At 41.4% G+C, this 21,348-nt stretch overlaps 2 protein-coding genes across 6 annotated transcripts in view; one reads left to right on the top strand and one right to left on the bottom strand.

Moving 5' to 3' along the window:
* Positions 1-8,424, top strand: part of LOC129853860 (syntaxin-binding protein 1-like) — a 93,002-nt gene extending 84,578 nt beyond the window's left edge. For 3 of the 4 annotated variants that reach the window (XM_055920312.1, XM_055920311.1, XM_055920309.1), the window contains 3 exons: positions 1,960-2,114; positions 5,508-5,633; positions 7,112-7,201. In XM_055920312.1, coding sequence (XP_055776287.1) covers positions 1,960-2,114; positions 5,508-5,617 — 265 coding nt within the window. In that variant the 3' untranslated portion in view covers positions 5,618-5,633; positions 7,112-7,201. Of the gene's footprint in view, positions 1-1,959; positions 2,115-5,507; positions 5,634-7,111 lie in introns of all 4 variants that reach the window. The other variant, XM_055920310.1, reaches the window with a different exon arrangement.
* Positions 8,425-9,672: 1,248 nt separating this feature from the next.
* LOC129853862 (whirlin-like) overlaps positions 9,673-21,348 on the bottom strand; it is a 116,728-nt gene continuing 105,052 nt past the window's right edge. For both annotated transcript variants that reach the window (XM_055920314.1, XM_055920313.1), the window contains one exon: positions 9,673-15,055. In XM_055920314.1, the coding sequence (XP_055776289.1) occupies positions 14,843-15,055 (213 nt within the window). In that variant the 3' untranslated portion in view covers positions 9,673-14,842. The remainder of the gene's footprint in view (positions 15,056-21,348) is intronic.

Consider the following 21,348-nt stretch of genomic DNA (forward strand, 5'->3'; position numbering starts at 1 on the left):
CCCTGGGTTCCTCCTAATGCAAGACAATGCTAGACCTCATGTGGCTGGAGTGTGTCAGCAGTTCCTGCAAGAGGAAGGCATTGATGCTATGGACTGGCCCGCCCGTTCCCCAGACCTGAATCCAATTGAGCACATCTGGGACATCATGTCTCGCTCCATCCACCAACGCCACGTTGCACCACAGACTGTCCAGGAGTTGGCGGATGCTTTAGTCCAGGTCTGGGAGGAGATCCCTCAGGAGACCATCCGCCACCTCATCCGGAGCATGCCCAGGCGTTGTAGGGAGGTCATACAGGCACGTGGAGGCCACACACGCTACTGAGCCTCATTTTGACTTGTTTTAAGGACATTACATCAAAGTTGGATCAGCCTGTAGTGTGGTTTTCCACTTTAATTTTGAGTGTGACTCCAAATCCAGACCTCCATGGGTTAATAAATTTGATTTCCATTGATAATTTTTGTGTGATTTTGTTGTCAGCACATTCAACTATGTAAAGAAAAAAGTATTTAATAAGAATATTTCATTCATTCAGATCTAGGATGTGTTATTTTAGTGTTCCCTTTATTTTTTTGAGCAGTATACATGGCGGAGGCTCAATCAAGCTAGTCATCTTGACTACTTTCTCATGTCATTCTCTGTGGCACCAAAAGTTTAAAAAGTGTTTATAGGGGACAGAATGCGGTCGGACCATCACATCATTGCATAGAAGTCGAGGCTGTAATCGCTGCCAAAGTAAAGGGTCTGAATATTTATGTAAATGTCATATTTAAGTTTTTTATTTTTAATACATTTGCAAACTTTTCTAAAAACCCATTTTTGCTTTGTCATTATGTGGTATTATGTGTAGATTGATTAAGGGGGAAAAAACGATTTAATACATTTTAGAATAAGGCTGTAGCGTAACAAAATCTGGGAAAAGTCAAGGGGTCTGAATACTTTCCAATAGCACTATATATATAAATATACACTACCGTTCAAAAGTTTGGGGTCACTTAGAAATGTCCTTGTTTTTGAAAGAAAAGCATACTTTTTCCATTAAAATAACATCAAATTGATCAGAAATACAGTATAGACATTGTTAATGTTGTAAATGACTATTGTAGCTGGAAACGGCTGATGTTTTATTGAATATCTACATAGGCCCATTATCAACAACCATCACTCCTGTGTTCCAATGGCACGTTGTGTTAGCTAATCAAAGTTAATCATTTTGAAAGGCTAATTGATCATTATAAAAAATTATACAATTATTGGGCACAGCTGAAAACTGTTGTTCTGATTAAAGAAGCAATAAAACTGGCCTTCTTTAGACTAGTTGAGTATCTGGAGCAGCAGCATTTGTGGTTTCGAGTACAGGCTCAAAATGGCCAGAAACAAATAACTTTCTTCTGAAACTCGTCAGTCTATTCTTGTTCTGAGAAATGAAGGCTATTCCATGCGAGAAATTGCCAAGAAACTGAAGATCTCGTACAACACTGTGTACTACTCCCTTCACAGAATGGCGCAAACTGCCTCTAACCAGAATAAAAAGAGGAGTGGGAGGCCCCGGTGCACAACTGAGCAAGAGGAAAAGTACATTAGAGTGTCTAGTTTGAGAAACAGACGCCTCACAAGTCCTCAACTGGCAGCTTCATTAAATAGTACCCGCAAAACACCAGTCTCAACGTCAACAGTGAAGAGGCGACTCCGGGATGCTGGCCTTCTCTGTAGAGTTGCAAAAAAAAAAGCCATATCTCAGACTGGCCAATAAAAAGAAAAGATTAAGATGGGCAAAAGAACACAGACAATGGACAGAGGAACTTTGGTCCATCCACAGATGTTCAACAAACTGTCAGTTGACTATTATCAACATCTCATCAGCTTTTCTTTAGCCTTTCAGTAGCATCTCAACAGTATGTCTCATCATAAATGGACTATCCAAAATAAAGTTACTTGAATATCTTCCCCTCTCATTGCAGTGCCCGGTACGGTAACTGGCATAAGAACAAGGGCCCCACAGAGATGAAGACAGGTCCCCGAGTCATCATCTTCATCATCGGAGGCATGACCTTCAGCGAGATGCGCTGTGTCTACGAGGTCACACAAGCCAATGGAAAATGGGAAGCCATCATTGGTGAGTTGGCAGCATATGTAGAGTTACATGTTTTACTGTTTTGTGTTCTGTTTTTCTTTATCGAACATGGGAATATAAACTGTGAATAAATACATAGGCCTAGGCGATATCCATGGGCTGGTTGCACTAGTTGGATGTATTCCTGGTCATCAAATAAAATATACAACTGTATTTGTCACATGCTTTGTAAACAACAGGTGCAGACTAACAGTGAAATGCTTACTTACGGGTCTTTTTCCAACAAAGCAGAGTTAAAGATAAATGTATATATTTGTAATATACAGTAAATAACGATAACGAGTAAAACTAACATGGCTATATACAGGGAATACAGTACCAAGTCAATCTGCAGAGGTACGATGCAATTGAGGTAGCTATATACATTTGAAGTCGGAAGTTTACATACACCTTAGCCAACTACATTTAAACTCAGTTTTTCACAATTTCTGACATTAAATCCTAGTAAAAATGCCCTGTCTTAGTTCAGTTAGGATCACCACTTTATTTTAAGAATGTGAAATGTCAGAGTAATAGTAGACAGTGATTTTATTCCAGCTTTTATTTCTTTCATCACATTCCCAGTGGGTCAGAAGTTTACATACACTCAATTAGTATTGGGCAGCATTGCCTTTGCATTTTTTAACTTGGGTCAAACATTTCAGGTAGCCTTCCACAAGCTTCCCACAATAACTTGGGTGCATTTTGGCCCATTCCTCCTGACAGAGCTGGTGTAACTGAGTCAGGTTTGTAGGCCTCCTTGCTCGCACACACTTTTTCGGTTCTGCCCACAAATTTTCTATGGGATCGAGGTCAGGGCTTTGTGATGGCCACTCCAATACCTTGACTTTGTTGTCCTTAAGCCATTTTGCCACAACTTTGGAAGTATGCATTGTCAATTTGGAAGACCCATTTGAGACCAAGCTTTAACTTCCTGACTGATGTCTTGAGATGTTGCTTCAATATATCCACATAATTTTCCTGCCTCATGATGCCTTCTATTTTGTGAAGTGTACCAGTCCCTCCTGCAGCAAAGCACCCCCACAACATGATGCTGCCACCGCCGTGCTTCACAGTTGGGATGGTGTTCTCATGCCTGCAAGCCTCCCCTTTTTCCTCCAAACATAACTATGGTCATTATGGCCATAAAGTTCTATTTTTGTTTCATCAGACCAGAGGACTTTGTTCCCATGTGCAGTTGCTAACCGTAGTCTTTTTTATGGCGGTTTTGGAGCAGTGGCTTCTTTCTTGCGGAGCGGCCTTTCAGGTTATGTCGATATAAGACTCGTTTTACTGTGGATATAGATACTTTTGTACCTGTTTCCTCCAGCATCTTCACAAGGTCCTTTCTGGGTTTGATTTGCACTTTTCGCACCAAAGTACGTTTATCTCTAGGAGACAGAACGCGTCTCCTTCCTGAGTGGTATGACGGCTGCGTGGTCCCATGGTGTTTATACATGCGTACTATTGTTTGTACAGATGAACGTGGTCCTTTCAGGTGTTTGGGAATTGCTCCCAAGGATGAATCAGACTTGTGGAGGTCTACAATTTTGTTTTCTGAGGTCTTGGCTGATTTCTTTGGATTTTCCCATGATGTCAAGCAAAGAGGCACTGAGTTTGAAGGTATGCCTTGAAATACATCCACAGGTACACCTCCAATTGACTCAAATTATGTCAATTAGAATTTTAGAAGCTTCTAAAGCCATGACATCATTTTCTGGAATTTTCCAAGCTATTAAAGGCACAGTCAACTTAGTGTATGTAAACTTCTGACCCACTGGAATTGTGATACAGTGAATTATAAGTGAAATAATCTGTCTGTAAACAATTAATGGAAAAATTACTTGTGTCATGCACAAAGTAGATGTCCTAACCGACTTGCCAAAACTATAGTTTGTTAACAAGAAATTTGTGGAGTGGTTGAAAAACAAGTTTTCATGACTCCAACCTAAGTGTATGTAAACTTCCAACTTTAACTGTGTGTGTGTGTATATAATATATATTATATATATAGCTGAAATAAATCCTTCTCTCTACTATTACCCTGACATTTCACATTCTTAAAATTAAGTGGTGATCCTAACTGACCTAAAACAGGGAATCTTTACTAGGATTAAATGTCAGGAATTGTGAACAACTGAGTTTAAATGTATTTGGCTAAGATGTATGTAAACTTCCGACTTCAACTGTAGGTAGGGGTACAGTGACTAGGCAACAGGATCGATAATGGACAGTTGCAGCAGCGTGTACTGTGAGTGTGTGTGGTGTCAGTGTGCATATGTGTGTGTGTGCTGGGGTGTCAGTGTAAGTATGTGTGAGTGTGTGGGTCCAGTGTCCAGTGTGTGAGTCTGTGCAAGAGAGGGTCAAAGCAGGGAGTTCGGGTAGCCATGTGATTAGCTATTTAGCTGTCTTGTTTAGCAGTCTTATGGCTTAGGGGTAGAAGCTGTTCAGGGTCCTGTTGGTTCCAGACTTGCACTAGTACCGCTTGCCGTGCGATAGCAGAGAGAACAGTCTATGGCTTGGATGGCTGTAGTCTGTGATTGATAATTTTTTGCTCCTTCCTCTGACACCGCCTGGTTTAGAGGACCTGGATGGCAGGGAGCTCGGCCCCAGTGATGTACTTGGCCATACTCACCACCCTCTATAGTGTTTTGCGGTCTGGTGCCTTGCAGTTGCCGTATCAAGCGGTGATGCAGCCAGTCAAGATGCTCTCAATGGTGCAGCTGTAAATCTTTTTGAGGATCTGAGGGCCCATGCCAAGTCTTTTCAGCCTCCTGAATACTTAGGAACTGTGGAAATCATTAGGATATACAGTTGATATCCTATATTGCTGTTCCACTGTGTCTGACTCTGCTGCTGCAACTGGGTGGAATCAGCTTAGTGTGTTAGTGGGCTTAGATCAGATGGTGTTTCTGAGAATGCATCAGATAGTGTGTTGTGACTGCAGGGAATGGATACCAACAGTGGCAGGGACAGGACACAGTAACTCTACGAAGGTACTGAATTACATTGATCTGTAGATTAGTTATCTATCAAAAGCCAAGCCTAGGTCAAGTTAAATGACTTAGCTGCATCCTAAATGGCAGGCTATTCCCTATATAGTGCATTACTTTAGGGTGCCATTTAGGACAAGAAAATAAGCTTAATTAATTAATGTTATCTGGAGAATGTTCTTTCATACATGTTAACTGCTTTTACATTCTTTTTTTGTTGTTGCCGCTAATATTTATCTTTTTAGGGGACCTTACCATTTTGCATCAGATAAAGTGTGACAACTCCATCCATCTCCACCTCCACACGTTAGAATAATGTCATCTGTCGTAAGACAATGGAGATTTTACACAAAAACAGAGAATGAGATTAGGGTGCAACGTGAAAGCCTTTGTCCCTCCTTAGGTTCCACCCACACACTCACTCCCACCAAATACCTAAAGGAGCTGCAGCACCCTGACTTCCTGGACCCCAACGCTGCCCCCGAGGAACCAGAGCCTGCCCCTGCAGAATGAGAACACACACTGAGAAGTAAAGATAGTTGTTGTGATGTGAAGCCACCTTTTCTGATCTCCCTCAGCCTCACCCCACTTCCCCTCCTCTGGCCCTGGGCCCGGGTTCCCGATAGCAATGGAACTTAGGCTTTCAAGTGTTTGAAAGATGCATCGTTCCTACAACAACCGAAGACGTAACATGCATTTCCCAAAACACTACGCAGAACGAACGTTGGTTAAGTGTGTCGTTGGAGCGTGTGTCAATACTGATATAGGTTCGAAAGAAAGGCCCAGCTGCTCTCGGATCATCTTTCTCCATTGAAATCTTACCTTAACATTATAATTATTCCACAATACTGCCGACGGATCAGGTCCTAGAGAGATATTATCACCTTTTGGCTGCAAATATTGAGGCGGCTTATTCTAATGCCTACCCTGGAGCCTAATAATGCATTAAATCACAAATTTGGCACATCGATGCGCACACATTGTTACACATCATGAAATATATATATATACTGTATATGCAGAGGCCTATGTAGCCTACTGTATTATTTTTTTGAAGCAGTCATCTCGGTTTTCTGTTATCCTTCACAGACATTGCCAGCTTAGTATTTGTAGTCAACTTCGATTCGAAGTTATGGGGGTCCCAGAGAGACAGATAAACAGCTTGATTCTATGTTTAGTGGAGAGATCTTCTGTGTATAAAGTGACACGGAAGGGCAAAAAAGGCATTCAAACGGCGCACTTAGCTGTTTTGAGGCAGTCGGAAAATAACGAGCGTTTTTCAAGTGCAACTTTACTAAAGATGGTTTTGGGAAAACAGCTCGGAGATTTTAACGGTGCTCGTATGAAGGTTCTAACGATGAACTTAGCCTTAACTAGCCTTAAGATGCTTTCGGGAAACCGTGCCAAAGACTCTGTCCCCTGTTGTGCATCCCAAATGGCACCCTGTTTCTGGTACATTGCACTACTTTTGACTAGGGCCCATAGGAAAGCACATTTTGATTCTACTGTTTGTGATCTATCCCTTTGTTCCTCACGGTTCAGTGGATTGTTTGTTCTCACCTCTATTCTTTGTCTGTATGTGTGTACTTGGTTAGTGGTGCTGTCGTCTATTCTGTTTATCTTGTCTGTGCTCTCTGTGTCTGTCCTTTTGGAGATTTGTCCTTGTGGTGTGCTGTATGCAGACAGTTGTCAATAGCTCCCATTTTGTAATTTATTAACAATCAACAAGGCACTATGTCGGAATTGTATTTAGCAATGTAATATTTCTTGCACAGGTTTTTTAAAATGAAGCTTTTTTGCCCCTGTATTTTTTTGTCGTTTGGCTGAAAGGGACATGTTTTAGAGAAGCATATAAAAGCTGAACCCATGTCTTCATATGTGATTTCTGCTGTCTGTGTATTTCTCTCAATGTCATTCCAATTTGTAACTGTACTGTACTCTAATTAACAGACGAGCCTAGTTCAAACTGAGAAGATATGTGTAGTTCTCTCTCTCTCTCTGCTGCAGGATCAACCAATATCTTCACCCCTACACGCCTTCTTCAAGCCCTCAAAGACATGGATAAGCAACAAGATGTTTGAGCTGAACAGCGAAGAGCTCCCTGGCTGCAGCTGTCCCCTCTCCTAACCTCCAAACTCTCCCAACTGGCATACATGAATAGTCAGGACCCAAGACATAACAAGCCCTTCTACTCTATACATAAGACTGAAGAAAACAAATGGCAGCATCTATTTCTAGCATATCCATGTCATGTATTCAGATATCATGTTTCAATAGAATCACATAAGATCACTCAACCAGAGAACCACATAATGTTTTAACTACTGTACAAACACCATTAATGATTGGATGGAAGAGTAGAGATTGAGTGTACGCTGGATAACTGTTGATACTATGAGCAGTAGATGTAAACTGCCATCTCAGGATGCTGTTGTTTCACTTCCTTGAAAAGGAAGCCAGTCATAGAGGAGATTAGATTAGTGTAGTTGGAAATTGAAGAATTATTTAGGCTGGTGTTTGGTGTAGAGTGCTCATCATATTTCAGATAGGAGTATAAAGGCACCAACTGTGAAGATAGTGGGATGGGATCTATGTATAACGTTCCCCCCTCAAAAATATTTGCAAGATTCCTGTGTTTCTAAGACTGTCTGTTTTTAGTGTCATTATATCTTTCTTGTAAACATTTCCGGTGCTTGTAAACATTTCCGGAACATTGAGCAAAAAGACCAATTTTTACTTTCAGTATTTTGAAAAAACATTTTAGAATTTGGAAACTTCACCACCATTTTAAAATGAGAAACATCGTCCGTCTCACGCAATCAGTAGTTAGTAGAATATATGCCATGCTGTTTCAATGTTTTGATGGTGATTCACCGAACTTTGGACATGCCAATGTGAAGCCACTCTGTACTGGTGGTCATTTAGCGGTAGTAAACAATACAGTAGTTGGACAGTGATCAAACATTGGAAAGTTCTTCCTCTATTAGTTTAGTTGTCTGTCTCTGTTCATTAACATTATGTCACTATATTGACTTGATTTGTTCTTTCCTCTCCCTGTAGTAGTTACGGTCATTTCCGTTCCACTTTCCAGTGTTGACACCGTCATGACGCAACAATTTGTTGTCATTGCAGCTGTTGTTGTTGTATAGTGATTTGTTAGCTTTCTATCAGAGTGATCTATTATTTATTAAGAGATATTAGTTCCCGTAATACCAGTATAACTTATCAGAATTCGATGCTTGGAAGTGATTTATCACAAACCGTACTCTTTCTGAAAATATCATGTACTAAAGCTCCAATAAAGGCTTCAAATAAAAGTTGGTCTTGTACTGTTACATTACTACATGACTATTGAAATACATAGAGTGCATTCGGAAATTATTCAGACGCCTTCACTTTTTCCAAATTTTGTTACGTTAACAGCCTTATTCTAAAATCGATTAAAAAAAAAATGATTCTCATCAATCTACACACAATACCCCATAATTCCAACAAACTTCTAAAGCTTTTGAATATTGTGGGGGTTACTTCAATAAATGAAACATTTCTTTGAATGGTAGGACTAAATTAATACTATGTTTTGTGGGTGGGACTAATAAGAATACAAATGTAAAATATACTCTGTCTGTAAAATGTATATAGGTTCAGAACTTTTGTGAAATAGCACAGTTAATAATATGTGGCAAATAGAAATCAAACTGGATGGACATCAGAAATATAGGAAGGCCAGGACAAAAATAAAAAATAAACAGAACAATTATAAAATAGATTGTGTCTGTGAAATGTATATATTATGTACAAGCTGGAAGTTAAAGCCTAAGTGTTATTGTTTATTAGTTTACTCCAATTAGGGGAGGGGCGGTAGGATTGTGAGAAATAATAAAGGAAAATACATTTTAAAAGGATATGTACATGTGTGTGTGTGTATGTATGTATGTATGTATGTATGTATGTATGTATGTATGTATGTATATATATATATGTGTGTATATATATATAAATCTGTTTTGTTCGACAGAAGGATACCCAGCAGTGATGCAGCTTCAACTTGCAGGTATATTTTAATTTGTCACTGATTATCTCCTTACGTAATGAATGTATAGCCAAAATAGAACTCCTACCTGACATAATAGAGAAAAATGCAGTACATCGAGTCATATGTGCTATCCTATTTAATAGCTCTATAATACGAGTCTCTCTGTTGAGCACTGTGAAGGAAGTTCAAGGCCATATGTTTGTAGGCAGTGGCTGCTGAGCCAACTGAACACTGTGAGCCACCAATTTATGGTGACAGCAGAGGAAGCTGGTGGAATGAGCTATAGGAGGAAGGGCTCATTGTAATGGCTGGAATTGAATAAATGGAACGGAATCAAACGTATGTTTAATACGGTTCCATTTATTCCATTCCAGTCTTTACAACGAACCGGTCCTCCTATAGCTCCTTCCACCAGCCTCCTCTGGGTGATAGTCTATTCTTAATTGATAAATGATAAATGAAATGAAAAATATTTTGTATTTTGAAATGTTATAGCTATACAACCAAACCAGGCAAAAAAAGATCTAAGACATGAGTTGGTAAATCTTTATTCAATTCACTTCAGTGTGGCATTGTTATGCACTCTATAGACTTCAGGAATATGTCTACGGCCTAGATTCAATCAGATCAAGCATTAACCGGTGATAGCCAACACCCGCATAGCTGATACTTTGCCGGTGTTGGAGGTGTCAAATCGGTGAGCAGCTACTTGTGATCATTTTCAAGAAGCCACCTCCGTCCTACTGGTATTAGAAGTTCAGAATGAGAAAGTGTAGGCTATATAGAAATAATGACGCTCAAACTGAAAATCATTCAACGAAATGGTGAAGATTTCTGTCATCCTAATCGAGGTGAAGACTACATCTTACATTCCAGTGTTCAAACTTTTAAAGAAGGCTGCATGGGATTTCTCTTAATGCGGCTCCATGCAGCCAATGGCAATGTCCGCTTTAGGTATAATGCCAAAAGCCGCTTGTGGATTTCACAGCTCTAATGCAGCTCCACCTCCGACACTGCCAAAACAACCCCTATACAGATGTCGGATCTGATTGAATAGAGTCCTAAGGTTTTAGTGAAGTAAGCATTTGGTTATGATTGTACACCTCTAATATTGTGTCAGCTCTGTAGTAGTAAGATGCACTATGTTACTATGATATGCTGCTACAGCTATAGTGCTGAAACATTAGCCTGGTCCTAGACCTGTTTGTGCTTTTTTTTGTCAATTTGTATTACGTTTATTTGCAGGGACAATGCACAACATAAACATAAGTCTCAAACCACTGTGGATTGATGTGTTGCACCAGATTTCGCTTACAGCTACTTTCCATCTGTAGCCAACTCCATTGCTGTCATTGTCAAGCCAAACATTGCCATGACAATGAGTGACAGGGAGCTGGCATGATAGCACAAACAGACTGGCACTCAGGCTACTAAATCATTGTCCAGCATGATTATTATTATTTTTTTTACAATACAGCCTACTCTTGGGTAACAGAAGGCTGGCACAGAACAAAAAAAAGGCAAATTAACTGACAATGTATTACCTATAGCAGGTGAGGGTGTTGTAATGTTACATCACTTTTATCTTTGCACCAAAACAATGCAAAATAATTGCAAATACTCACGGTAACAGTATGTGACATCAGTTGAAATATGATTGTATTTGTCACATGCGCCGAATACAACAGGTGTAGACTTTACCATGAAATGCTTACTTACGAGCCCTTTCCCAACAATGCAAAGTTAAAAAGGAAGAAAAGTTAGCAAAATAAAGAAAGGAAATAGTAACACAATAAAATATCAATAATGAGGCTATATACAAGGAGTACCGGTACCGAGTCAATGTGCAGGGACATTTAGTTGACAATATAGTAAGATGAAAAACCCATTGTAAACCTAAAGTAGACTATTTACAAGTCTGCTGCATCATGGCTGCGTTTACACAGGCAGCCCAATTCTGATCTTTTGCCCAATTATTGGCAAAAGTGCTGATCTGATTGGAGGAAAAACCAATTAGTCAAAAAAGATCAGAATTGGGCAGCCTGTGTAAACCGGGGCAAGATGCAGCAGACTTGTAAATAGTCTACTTTGGATTTACATTTTCATCTGACTGTATTGTCAACTGATGTTCACATACTGTTACTGTGAGTATTTGTAAATCTTGGAATTATTTTGGTGCAAAGTGCCAAAAGGTGATGTAGCATTATATCACCCTCACCTGCTATAGGTAATGCATTGTATGTGATCAATCAATCAATAACCAACTGGAACCTGAGCAAATACACTCTGAGCAACTAGTCGAATGAGAGATACTGTAGAATGTGACAGCAGACACAGGAATAATACAATGATATTGTTTGTAGTTGTGTGATCCTTTCAAACAGTAATGTAATCTGTCACTCTATATATATCTATAAATCTATTTACAGCATATACAGTGCATTCGGAAAGTATTCAGACCCCTTGACTTTTTCCACATGTTGTTACGTTACAGCCCTTTTCTAAAATGGATAAAAAATGTTTAAAAAAATCCTCATCAATCTACACACAATGTACCCCATAATGACAAAGCAAAAACAGCTTTTTATGAATTTTTGGACATTTATTAAAAAACAAAACAGAAAAACGTTATATACATAAATATTCAGACCCTTTGCTATGAGACTCGAAATTGAGCTCAGGTGCATCCGGTTTCCATTGATCATCCTTGAGATGTTTCTACAACTTGATTAGAGTCCACCTGTGGTAAATTCAATTGATTGGGCATGATTTGGAAAGGCACAAACCTGTCAATAAAAGGCTCATGACAGCCCGGATGTTTTTCAGCAGCAGGGACTGGGAGACTAGTCAGGAATGAGGCAAAGATGAACGGAGCAAAGTACAGAGAGATCCTTGATGAACACCTACTCCAGAGCGCGCAGGACCTCAGACTTGGGCGAAGGTTGACATTCCAAAAGGACAACAACCCTAAGCACACAGCCAAGACAACTCAGGAGTGGCTTCAGGACAAGTCTCTGAATGTCCTTGAGTGGCCCAGCCAGAGCCAAGACTTGAACCCGATCGAACATCTCTGGAGACCTGAAAATAGCTGTGCAGCGACGCTCAGCTTCCAACCTGACAGAGCTTGAGAGGATCTGCAGAGAAGAGTGGGAGAAACTCCCCAAATACAGACGTGCCAAGCTCGTAGTGTCATATCAAAGAACACTCAAGGCTGTAATTGCTAACAAAGGTGTTTCAATAAAGTACTGGGTAAAGGGTCTGAATACTTATGTAAATGTGATATTTCAGTATTTTATTTTGTATAAATTTGCAAAAATGTCTAAAAAACAGTTTATGGGCTATTGTGTGTAGATTGATGAAGGGAAAAAAACAATTTAATCCATTTTAGAATAAGGCTGTAATGTATAAAAATGTGGAAAAAGTCAAGGGGTCTGAATACTTTCCGAATGCATATATGTGGACAATATATATGTATCATGTTTGGACTGTTTGCAGTCACAAAAACATGTAATTTGTATAATATTAAAAAATACCTACAAACCTTTAGTCTATGATAATCTGTTATACTCTTATTGAAAGATGTATCATTAGTCATTTTATAGTCTCTTACTCTTACAACAGTTCATCCAGTTCAAGACATCTATCAACAGCAAGCAATGTGTTGTGTCCCAAATGGCACCCTATTCCCGATATAGTGCACTACTTTTGACCAGGGCCCATTCGGGAAGTAACTGGTGCCAACCTCCCCGTTATGGTGACACGATATCCACTAGTATCTCACTACACTAGCATACACTGCCGCTGACACACTACATGGCCAAAAGTAGGTGGACACCCCATTAAATTTGTGGATTCGGCTATTTCAGCCACACCCATTACTGGCAAGTGTATAAAATTGAGCACACATTCATGCAATCTCCATAGACAAACATTGGCAGTAGAATGGCCCGTACTGAAGAGCTCCGTGACTTTCAGCGTGGCACCATCATAGGATGCCACCTTTCCAACAAGTCAGTTTGTCAAATTTTTGCCCTGCTAGAGCTGCCCCGGTCAACTGTAAGTGTTGTTGTTGTGAAGTGGATATGTCGAGCAGCCACACACAAGCCTAAGATTGGAATGCGCACCGCCATAGGACTCTGCAGCAGTGGAAACACGTTCTCTTGAGTGATGAATCACACTTTACGATCTGGCAGTCCGGCGGACAAATCTGAGTTTGGTGGGTGCCAGGAGAACGCTACCTGAACGCTATAGTGCCAACTGTAAAGTAGGAATAATGGTCTGGGGCTGTTTGTCATGGTTTGGGCTAGGACCCTTAGTTCCAGTGAAGGGAAATCTTAATGCTACAGCATACATTCTAGACGATTCTGTGCTTCCAAATTTGTGACAGTTTGGGGAAGGCCCTTTCCTGTTTCAGCATGACAATGCCCCGTGCACAGAGGTCGATAGTGAAACCGTTCGCCGAGATTGGTGTGGACGAACTTGACTTTTGGCGATGTAGTGTACAGTATATTCTCTCCCATACACACAATGTGCATTATGGCTGCTGCTGCATCCCCTCCACCACCAGCTCTGCTATTAGTGAGGCAGTTACCTATAATTGACAAGTTATTTATCTGTATAACGATGCATTAGCAGCTCATGGACTAATTTTCCTCTCCCAGGATCACTCTCTGACTCTTCATTACCGTCTCTGATTCAGCTCTACAGCTCAGATGAAGTACCTCTGCTAATTTTCAGTATTGTCTCTGCTTTTATCTACTGTATATATATATATATATATATATATATACATATATATATATATATATACACAGTATATATGCATATGGAAGTGTATGAAAAAGGATTCTTAATGTAATCACAAAATTCACCACACAGCCAATTAACCAATACTGTATACCATGAACACAAAGTATAGAAAACGAACTGCCCTTATAAATAAAAAATGAATCAAGTAAATTCATAAAATCCATAAAGAAATGTGATCCTCTTACATACAGACGACCTAGTGTTATAAATAGCTCAAATCCTCTACCTAAAAGGTGTTTCAGTGTTATATACAATATATACGATACACAATATATAGGGTGTTCATTAAACATTACAGAACTTATACAAAAAAAAGTATTTCAGAGATAGCATAAAGGTATAGTTCGACTAAGATTAGATACAATGTCTGTCCATTTTCAAAGCACCATCTTGGTATAACCACTTCCAGGGGAGAGCTGCTACGAATGGCAGACCTATTCGAGAGGGGAGAGCAGGGAGACTGAAAAGCAGCTCAATGGAATGACATAACTAATAACATCACAGCATTGATATTGTTGTTATAAACGGCGATTTTCAAGATTTCAGTTCAATACTATTAGGTTCCATTGGTGGGTTCTTCTTAGGTTCTATTAGGTTATATTGGGGAGTTCTTAATGCAGAATGTCATGCATTTTGGCAATACAACTCTACAAGGCAAGCCTGGTTGCGATCTACAGACAAAAAAGTGGGAAGGGAGAACGGGCTTAGACGAGACGAGATAGATTGTTTATATTAACACTCAGACCTCTCCCTCCTGTTCTCTCCTTCCGTTTCACCTCTTTAAAGTGCAAAGTCCTGCTAAAGCCCCTGCAGGAAAATGGGAACAAGCACTTCTTATTTCACAAGTTCAGGTAGTCCCTGCCTATTTCAGTCCGTTTTCTTCTGTATGGTGGCTAATGAATACGACCCTGCAAAAGGCCCTGCAGGAGAGCTGCGTTCAACTCTGTGACCAGGAAGTCAATGTGGTCCCTCTCTTTGGAGTTGAAGGCCTCAGCGATGATGCAAGCAGCGTCCTGGTGCTCACGGCCCCTCAGGGAGACACCGTTCACTTCCAGAATCACCTGACCCACCTTCAGCTGCCCACAACCATGTGCCGAGCCTCCCTTCTATAAGAGAGAGAGATGTGGGGGAGAGTGAGAGAGAGAGATACAAAGGGGAGAGTGAGAGAGAGAGAGTGAGATACCACAGTGTGCCATCACAGCAGCAAGATTTGTGACCTTATGCCACAAGAAAAGCGCAACCAGTGAAGAACAAACACCATTGTGAAGACAACCCATATTTATGTTAATTTATTTTCCCTTTTGTACTTAAACTATTTGCACATAATATGACATTTGAAATGTCTTTATTCTTTTGGAACATTTGTGAGTGTCATGTTTACTGTACATTTTTTATTGTTTGTTTAACTTTTGTTTATTATCTATTTCACTTGCTTTGGCAATGTAAACATATGTTTCCCATGCCAATAAAGCCCTTAAATGGATAATTAATTGAATTCAGAGAGACAGAGAGAGATACAGGGAGAGAGAGATAATGAAGCATCATCCTTGTGGCAGAAATAAAGCGCTAAAGAGAGAGCGAGAAGATATGAAGCGAAGAGAGAAGAGGAGAACATGGTTGGCGGTTTCAAGGAAAGGTTAGAGACAAAATACAAAAGGTAGAGGCTCTTCTGATTAATAGTCAGAAGAGATTGAGGGGAGGAATGATTTGGCACTTTGTGCAGGGTGGCCTTCTATCGGTCAGGCCAAATAAGGATAAAGACATCAGGCTAATCAAATCAAATACCATTTTATTTGTCACATGCTTGTAAACTTCAGGTGTAGACTCACAGTGAAATTCATACTTACGGGTCCTTTTCCAACAACGCAGAGTTAAAGACAAAACATTTAATAAAAAATGTATATAATGACCCAAGGCATAAATACACAGTGAAAAACGAACAACAGTGAACCACTGTGAATTACTCCCATCCTCAAGCAGGCATTGACCATCAGAAGGAGCAACATCACAACATCTGATAAGCTATGGATGACTCCTCAAATAAAGGAGCTCAATGTCGATAGGCCGAGAGCTTTCCAATCAAAGGACAACAGTGAGTACCAGAGACTGGGCTCCAAAGTGGCATACCTGGGGCAGCAGGTGGTTAAGAGCATTGGGCCAGTAACCGAAAGGTTTGCCGTTCTGCCCTTGAACAAGGCAGTTAACTCCCACAACAACTGCTCCCCGGGTGCCGATGACGTGGATGTCGATTAAGGCAGCCCCCCCACACCTCTCTGATCCAGACGTGTTTCAGTTGAATGCATTCCGTTGTGCAAATGACTAGGTATCCCCTTTCCCTATCTCATTCAACATGCTAAGAAAAGATACTGCACTAGGAGGATAAAGTCTCTCATCTCAGGACTAAGGACAGCAGAAACTGATGGGAGATGCAGAAGACCAGAGCGAGAGAGATGACACAAAGAAACCCTGAGTCTATACTTCTCTTCTGTGTGGAAGGGTGCCACATGCAACCTCCCAAGCTCGGAGGTTGAAGACAGCATTTTAGCAAACATCACTACTGACTACCTACAGTATTTGACAGGTCAAGATACTTATTTTCAAGGTGAACGGGAGGAAAGCAGCAGGCAAAGATGTAGTGGGGTAATATTTGATATATGCATATTATATATACACCTCACATGCGACTCATAATAAGACTAAGCAATTAGCCTATAATGCTTTTTATCTGAATCCATGAAGATAATTAAAATAGACAAGCAAGCTTTACATGCTGCCCACACCGCTCGCGTCACGTGCACAATCGTTGCAAAATAAATGTACACATACATGTTGTTCAATCATTGCACCCGCACTGCTTGCACGAGTCAACGAGTGTCTGCGTAGCCAGGCGCTAAAATAGAACTTGGTTCTATTTGTGATGCTTGACGTGCTGCAAGTCCCGCCTCTCCCATCTCCTCATTGGTTTTTAGGAGCATATACCCACGTGCCATCTCCTCATTGGTTTTTAGGAGCATATATCCATGTGGGTGATTGAAAGATGAACTGAGGTCCACACTCCAGTTCAGTTGGTGGTGGTAATGCACCTTAAAGTTGGTTGCCAACCTCTATATAAAGGCCAAAGAAGAAGAAGCAGCCTTTAGGAAGAGAGATTATTATAAACAGACTTTTACCCTTTATCTGTGGATGAATTGTCAGAGTAGAGGACCTTGTGCATTTCAGGTAAAATAACAACCCAATGTTTATATCCCAGGACAAATTAGCTAGCAACAGCAAGCAAGCTAGCTAAATTGCCATAAACGTTTAATACTTGGTTCAGAGTTTGTTTTGATATTTCAACCTGCGTGTCCTGATCGTGTCTGGTGTGAGTGGACAAAATCAACATGCGCACAAGCGGTCTGGTCAGCATGTTAGGCAATGAGTTGGCGTTGACGAGCAAGAATTGGTCTGAGAATTGTCTATATCAAAATGCAGATATTTAAGTGATACCGCCCGAGAAGCCGGTGTTTGGAGGATATTGTATATTGGCAAAGGTGTTGTTAAGCCCAAGTTGAAGGCCGGCAAACTGTGCCAATATATCCTCCAAACACCGGCTTCAAGGGCATTATCACTTTTATACAACGGGTTACCAACATATTCAAATAATATTAAAAGAATGCTTTACATATTTTCATTAAAACCTTTATTTTGATAAATGGGTGAAACGGTTCACAAAACTCACGATTCGGTACGATACGGTACAGTGGTGTCACGGTTCGGTACGGTTTCGAAACATTGACAAAATAAATGCCTGAGAAATATGTAATTTGTATTTAGATTTTTTTTATTTAAATTTTTATCAGATTTTCAAGTTTTTCTTTAAGAAGATTAATCTATCGAAATGATCTGCAGTGAGCACAGATCGGCTTGCTGTGACAATGGCAGGCCCTGTGGAGAATACCCTCTCGCTAGGGACAGAGGTCCCAGGCACAGTCAGGTAGCGCCTTGCTAACATGGCAACATGAGGGTATATTAACTCTTTGGTCTTCCACCATGTAAGTGGATCAGCATCCAGGGGAATACAGTCCACTTCCCTGTACGAGGTCACCTCCTCCTCTATGACCTTGACCTTTGACTTGGTTCCCTGCTCCTGGGTCGTGAACAACTCTCCAAAAAGCTCAGCCATGGCAGACTTCTTTTCTGGAGGAGAACCCCTGTTGTCTGCTGTCTCTGTAAAGGGGTTGGCTCCTGTGGTATCTATGGCTTGACCCTGCAGAATTACAATTAGATGAATATTACTGTCTCTGAAGTGGCTTTAAAAATACGATTTGTTGTTAGAAATATACATCAGACACTATTAGGACAATTACAATTATAACTTTATAATTAATTGTTAAATCACTAATTAATAAAATAAATGTCACATTAACAAAATAAATACAATACCTGTACAATACCTGAGCAGCAGCATCCAGGTGCAGCAGGGACTTGAACCGGGGGTCCAAAGCGGTGCTCTTGTGTAAGAAGTCTTTGACACCAGGGTCAGCATATCTAGGCTCCAGGTTAACTCTGATAGCAGTCTTGACATCCCTTGCTGCGGGTTCATCTTCATCAGATGCCACCATTGATTTCAGGATCATTGTTTTCATAGGCGGGACCATGGAAACTGATGGAATGCTCTCAGTGCATATCAGTGTTGTGACTGTTTTGAGAGGTTTGCACACTTTGATAACTTCCTCTGCTAGTCTTATGTCATTTTCAGACAGTCACAATATCTTTGACATTCTTCCTCACAGCTTGATCAGTCAGTGTAGAATACACCGCAACTTTCTGAACAAGGTATCTCTCAACCATGTCATGGCTTGAGTTCCATCTAGTAGGGACATCTTGGATTCGTTTGTGGTATGGGAACTCCAGCATGTGCAGCAGTTGTGCTTTTGTGAAAAGCTTATGAAGGAATTAGCCGTTAGCTAAATGCAAAGGAGCAACATGGCAAGCATTTGCGAGCCAGAACTAGAAGACGCGCCAGTATCATTCAGGTCTGCCGTCTGGGAACATTTCTGTTTCCCTGTAAACTATGACGGGGATTGCCAACGAATGGTGGATAAAACTTCTACAACATGTAGGCGCTGTTCATTGCCGATAGCCTATTCGAGTGGCAATACGCGTAACATGACTACTCATTTGCGCCGAAAACCCTTAAGTGCCAATCAGTGGGACTAGGTGAAAAAATGAAACCACGTCTCCCCACAGCCTTCAGGCAACAATATGCGGCTGACTCCGGTAGGGCTAAATAAATCAACGCAGCGATAGCAAAATCCATAGTGGCAGATATGAGACCTTTCTCTGTGGTAGAGAATGCGGGGTTCAGAAACATGTTTAAAGTGGTTAAGCCGCGCTTCACTATTCTTTCTCGTACACATTTTGCCCAGACATTAATACCTGCCTTATACAAAAGAACAACTTGAAAGCGAGTAGTCAGAAACGCGGTCTGTTGCTCAAATAACAGACAGTTGGACGAGCTACCTTACTGTAATGGCTCATTGCATTACGGCAGAGTGGGAGATAAAAAGCCATGTCCTTCAAACACGAGAGTAGTCACAGCAGTGTAAACTTGGGGGAAGAGCTAAGGGACGTAATTGGAGAGGGATAATGTAACGATTTCTGTGACCACTGACAACGCTAGAAATTTTGTAAATGCAGTTGCACTAGCTGGATTGGGGCCACAGATAGGATGCTTTGCTCACGTTATTAATCTAGCATCTCAAAAAGCAATGTCAGTGAATCCAATCTCTCGCAGCACTAGCAAAGATCAGGAAGGTGGTATAAGCTAATTGCTGCTACGATGTTCTCAGCTCTGTTCTCGCTGGAGTGAAATAACTAAATGAGCGGAGCTGCGGACAACTATAAACAACTTTATTATTATGTGGATATTTTGCCCATGTTAATTTATATGATTAATGTATTGTTCAGTTCGCAGTGCGTACCGAACCGTGGACCCTGTACTGAACGGTTCAATACGAATACACTTACCGTTTCACCCCTAATATACACTGCTCAAAAAAATAAAGGGAACACTTAAACAACACAATGTAACTCCAAGTCAATCACACTTCTGTGAAATCAAACTGTCCACTTAGGAAGCAACACTGATTGACAATAAATTTCACATGCTGTTGTGCAAATGGAATAAACAAAAGGTGGAAATTATAGGCAATTAGCAAGACACCCCCCAAAACAGGAGTGATTCTGCAGGTGGTGACCACAGACCACTTCTCAGTTCCTATGCTTCCTAGCTGATGTTTTGGTCACTTTTGAATGCTGGCGGTGCTCTCACTCTAGTGGTAGCATGAGACGGAGTCTACAACCCACACAAGTGGTTCAGGTAGTGCAGTTCATCCAGGATGGCACATCAATGCGAACTGTGGCAAAAAGGTTTGCTGTGTCTGTCAGCGTAGTGTCCAGAGCATGGAGGCCCTACCAGGAGACAGGCCAGTACATCAGGAGACGTGGAGGAGGCCGTAGGAGGGCAACAACCCAGCAGCAGGACTGGTACCTCCGCCTTAGTGCAAGGAGGTGCACTGCCAGAGCCCTGCAAAATGACCTCCAGCAGGCCACAAATGTGCATGTGTCAGCATATGGTCTCACAAGGGGTCTGAGGATCTCATCTCGGTACCTAATGGCAGTCAGGCTACCTCTGGCGAGCACATGGAGGGCTGTGCGGCCCCCCAAAGAAATGCCACCCCACACCATGACTGACCCATCGCCAAACCGGTCATGCTGGAGGATGTTGCAGGCAGTAGAACGTTCTCCACGGCGTCTCCAGACTCTGTCACGTCTGTCACATGTGCTCATGTGCTCAGTGTGAACCTGCTTTCATCTGTGAAGAGCACAGGGCGCCAGTGGCGAATTTGCCAATCTTGGTGTTCTCTGGCAAATGCCAAACGTCCTGCACGGTGTTGGGCTGTAAGCACAACCCCCAACTGTGGACGTCGGGCCCTCATACCACCCTCATGGAGTCTGTTTCTGACCGTTTGAGCAGACACATGCACATTTGTGGCCTGCTGGAGGTCATTTTGCAGGGCGCTGGCAGTGCACCTCCTTGCACAAAGGCGGAGGTAGCGGTCCTGCTGCTGGGTTGTTGCCCTCCTACGGCCTCCTCCACATCTCCTGATGTACTGGCCTGTCTCCTGGTAGGGCCTCCATGCTCTGGACACTACGCTGACAGACACAGCAAACCTTTTTGCCACAGTTCGCATTGATGTGCCATCCTGGATGAACTGCACTACCTGAGCTACTTGGGTGGGTTGTAGACTCCGTTTCATGCTACCACTAGAGTGAGAGCACCGCCAGCATTCAAAAGTGACCAAAACATCAGCCAGGAAGCATAGGAACTGAGAAGTGGTCTGTGGTCACCACCTGC

The sequence above is a fragment of the Salvelinus fontinalis genome, chromosome 4 (genome assembly GCF_029448725.1).
Source record: "Salvelinus fontinalis isolate EN_2023a chromosome 4, ASM2944872v1, whole genome shotgun sequence".
NCBI classification, from domain to species: Eukaryota; Metazoa; Chordata; class Actinopteri; order Salmoniformes; family Salmonidae; genus Salvelinus; species Salvelinus fontinalis.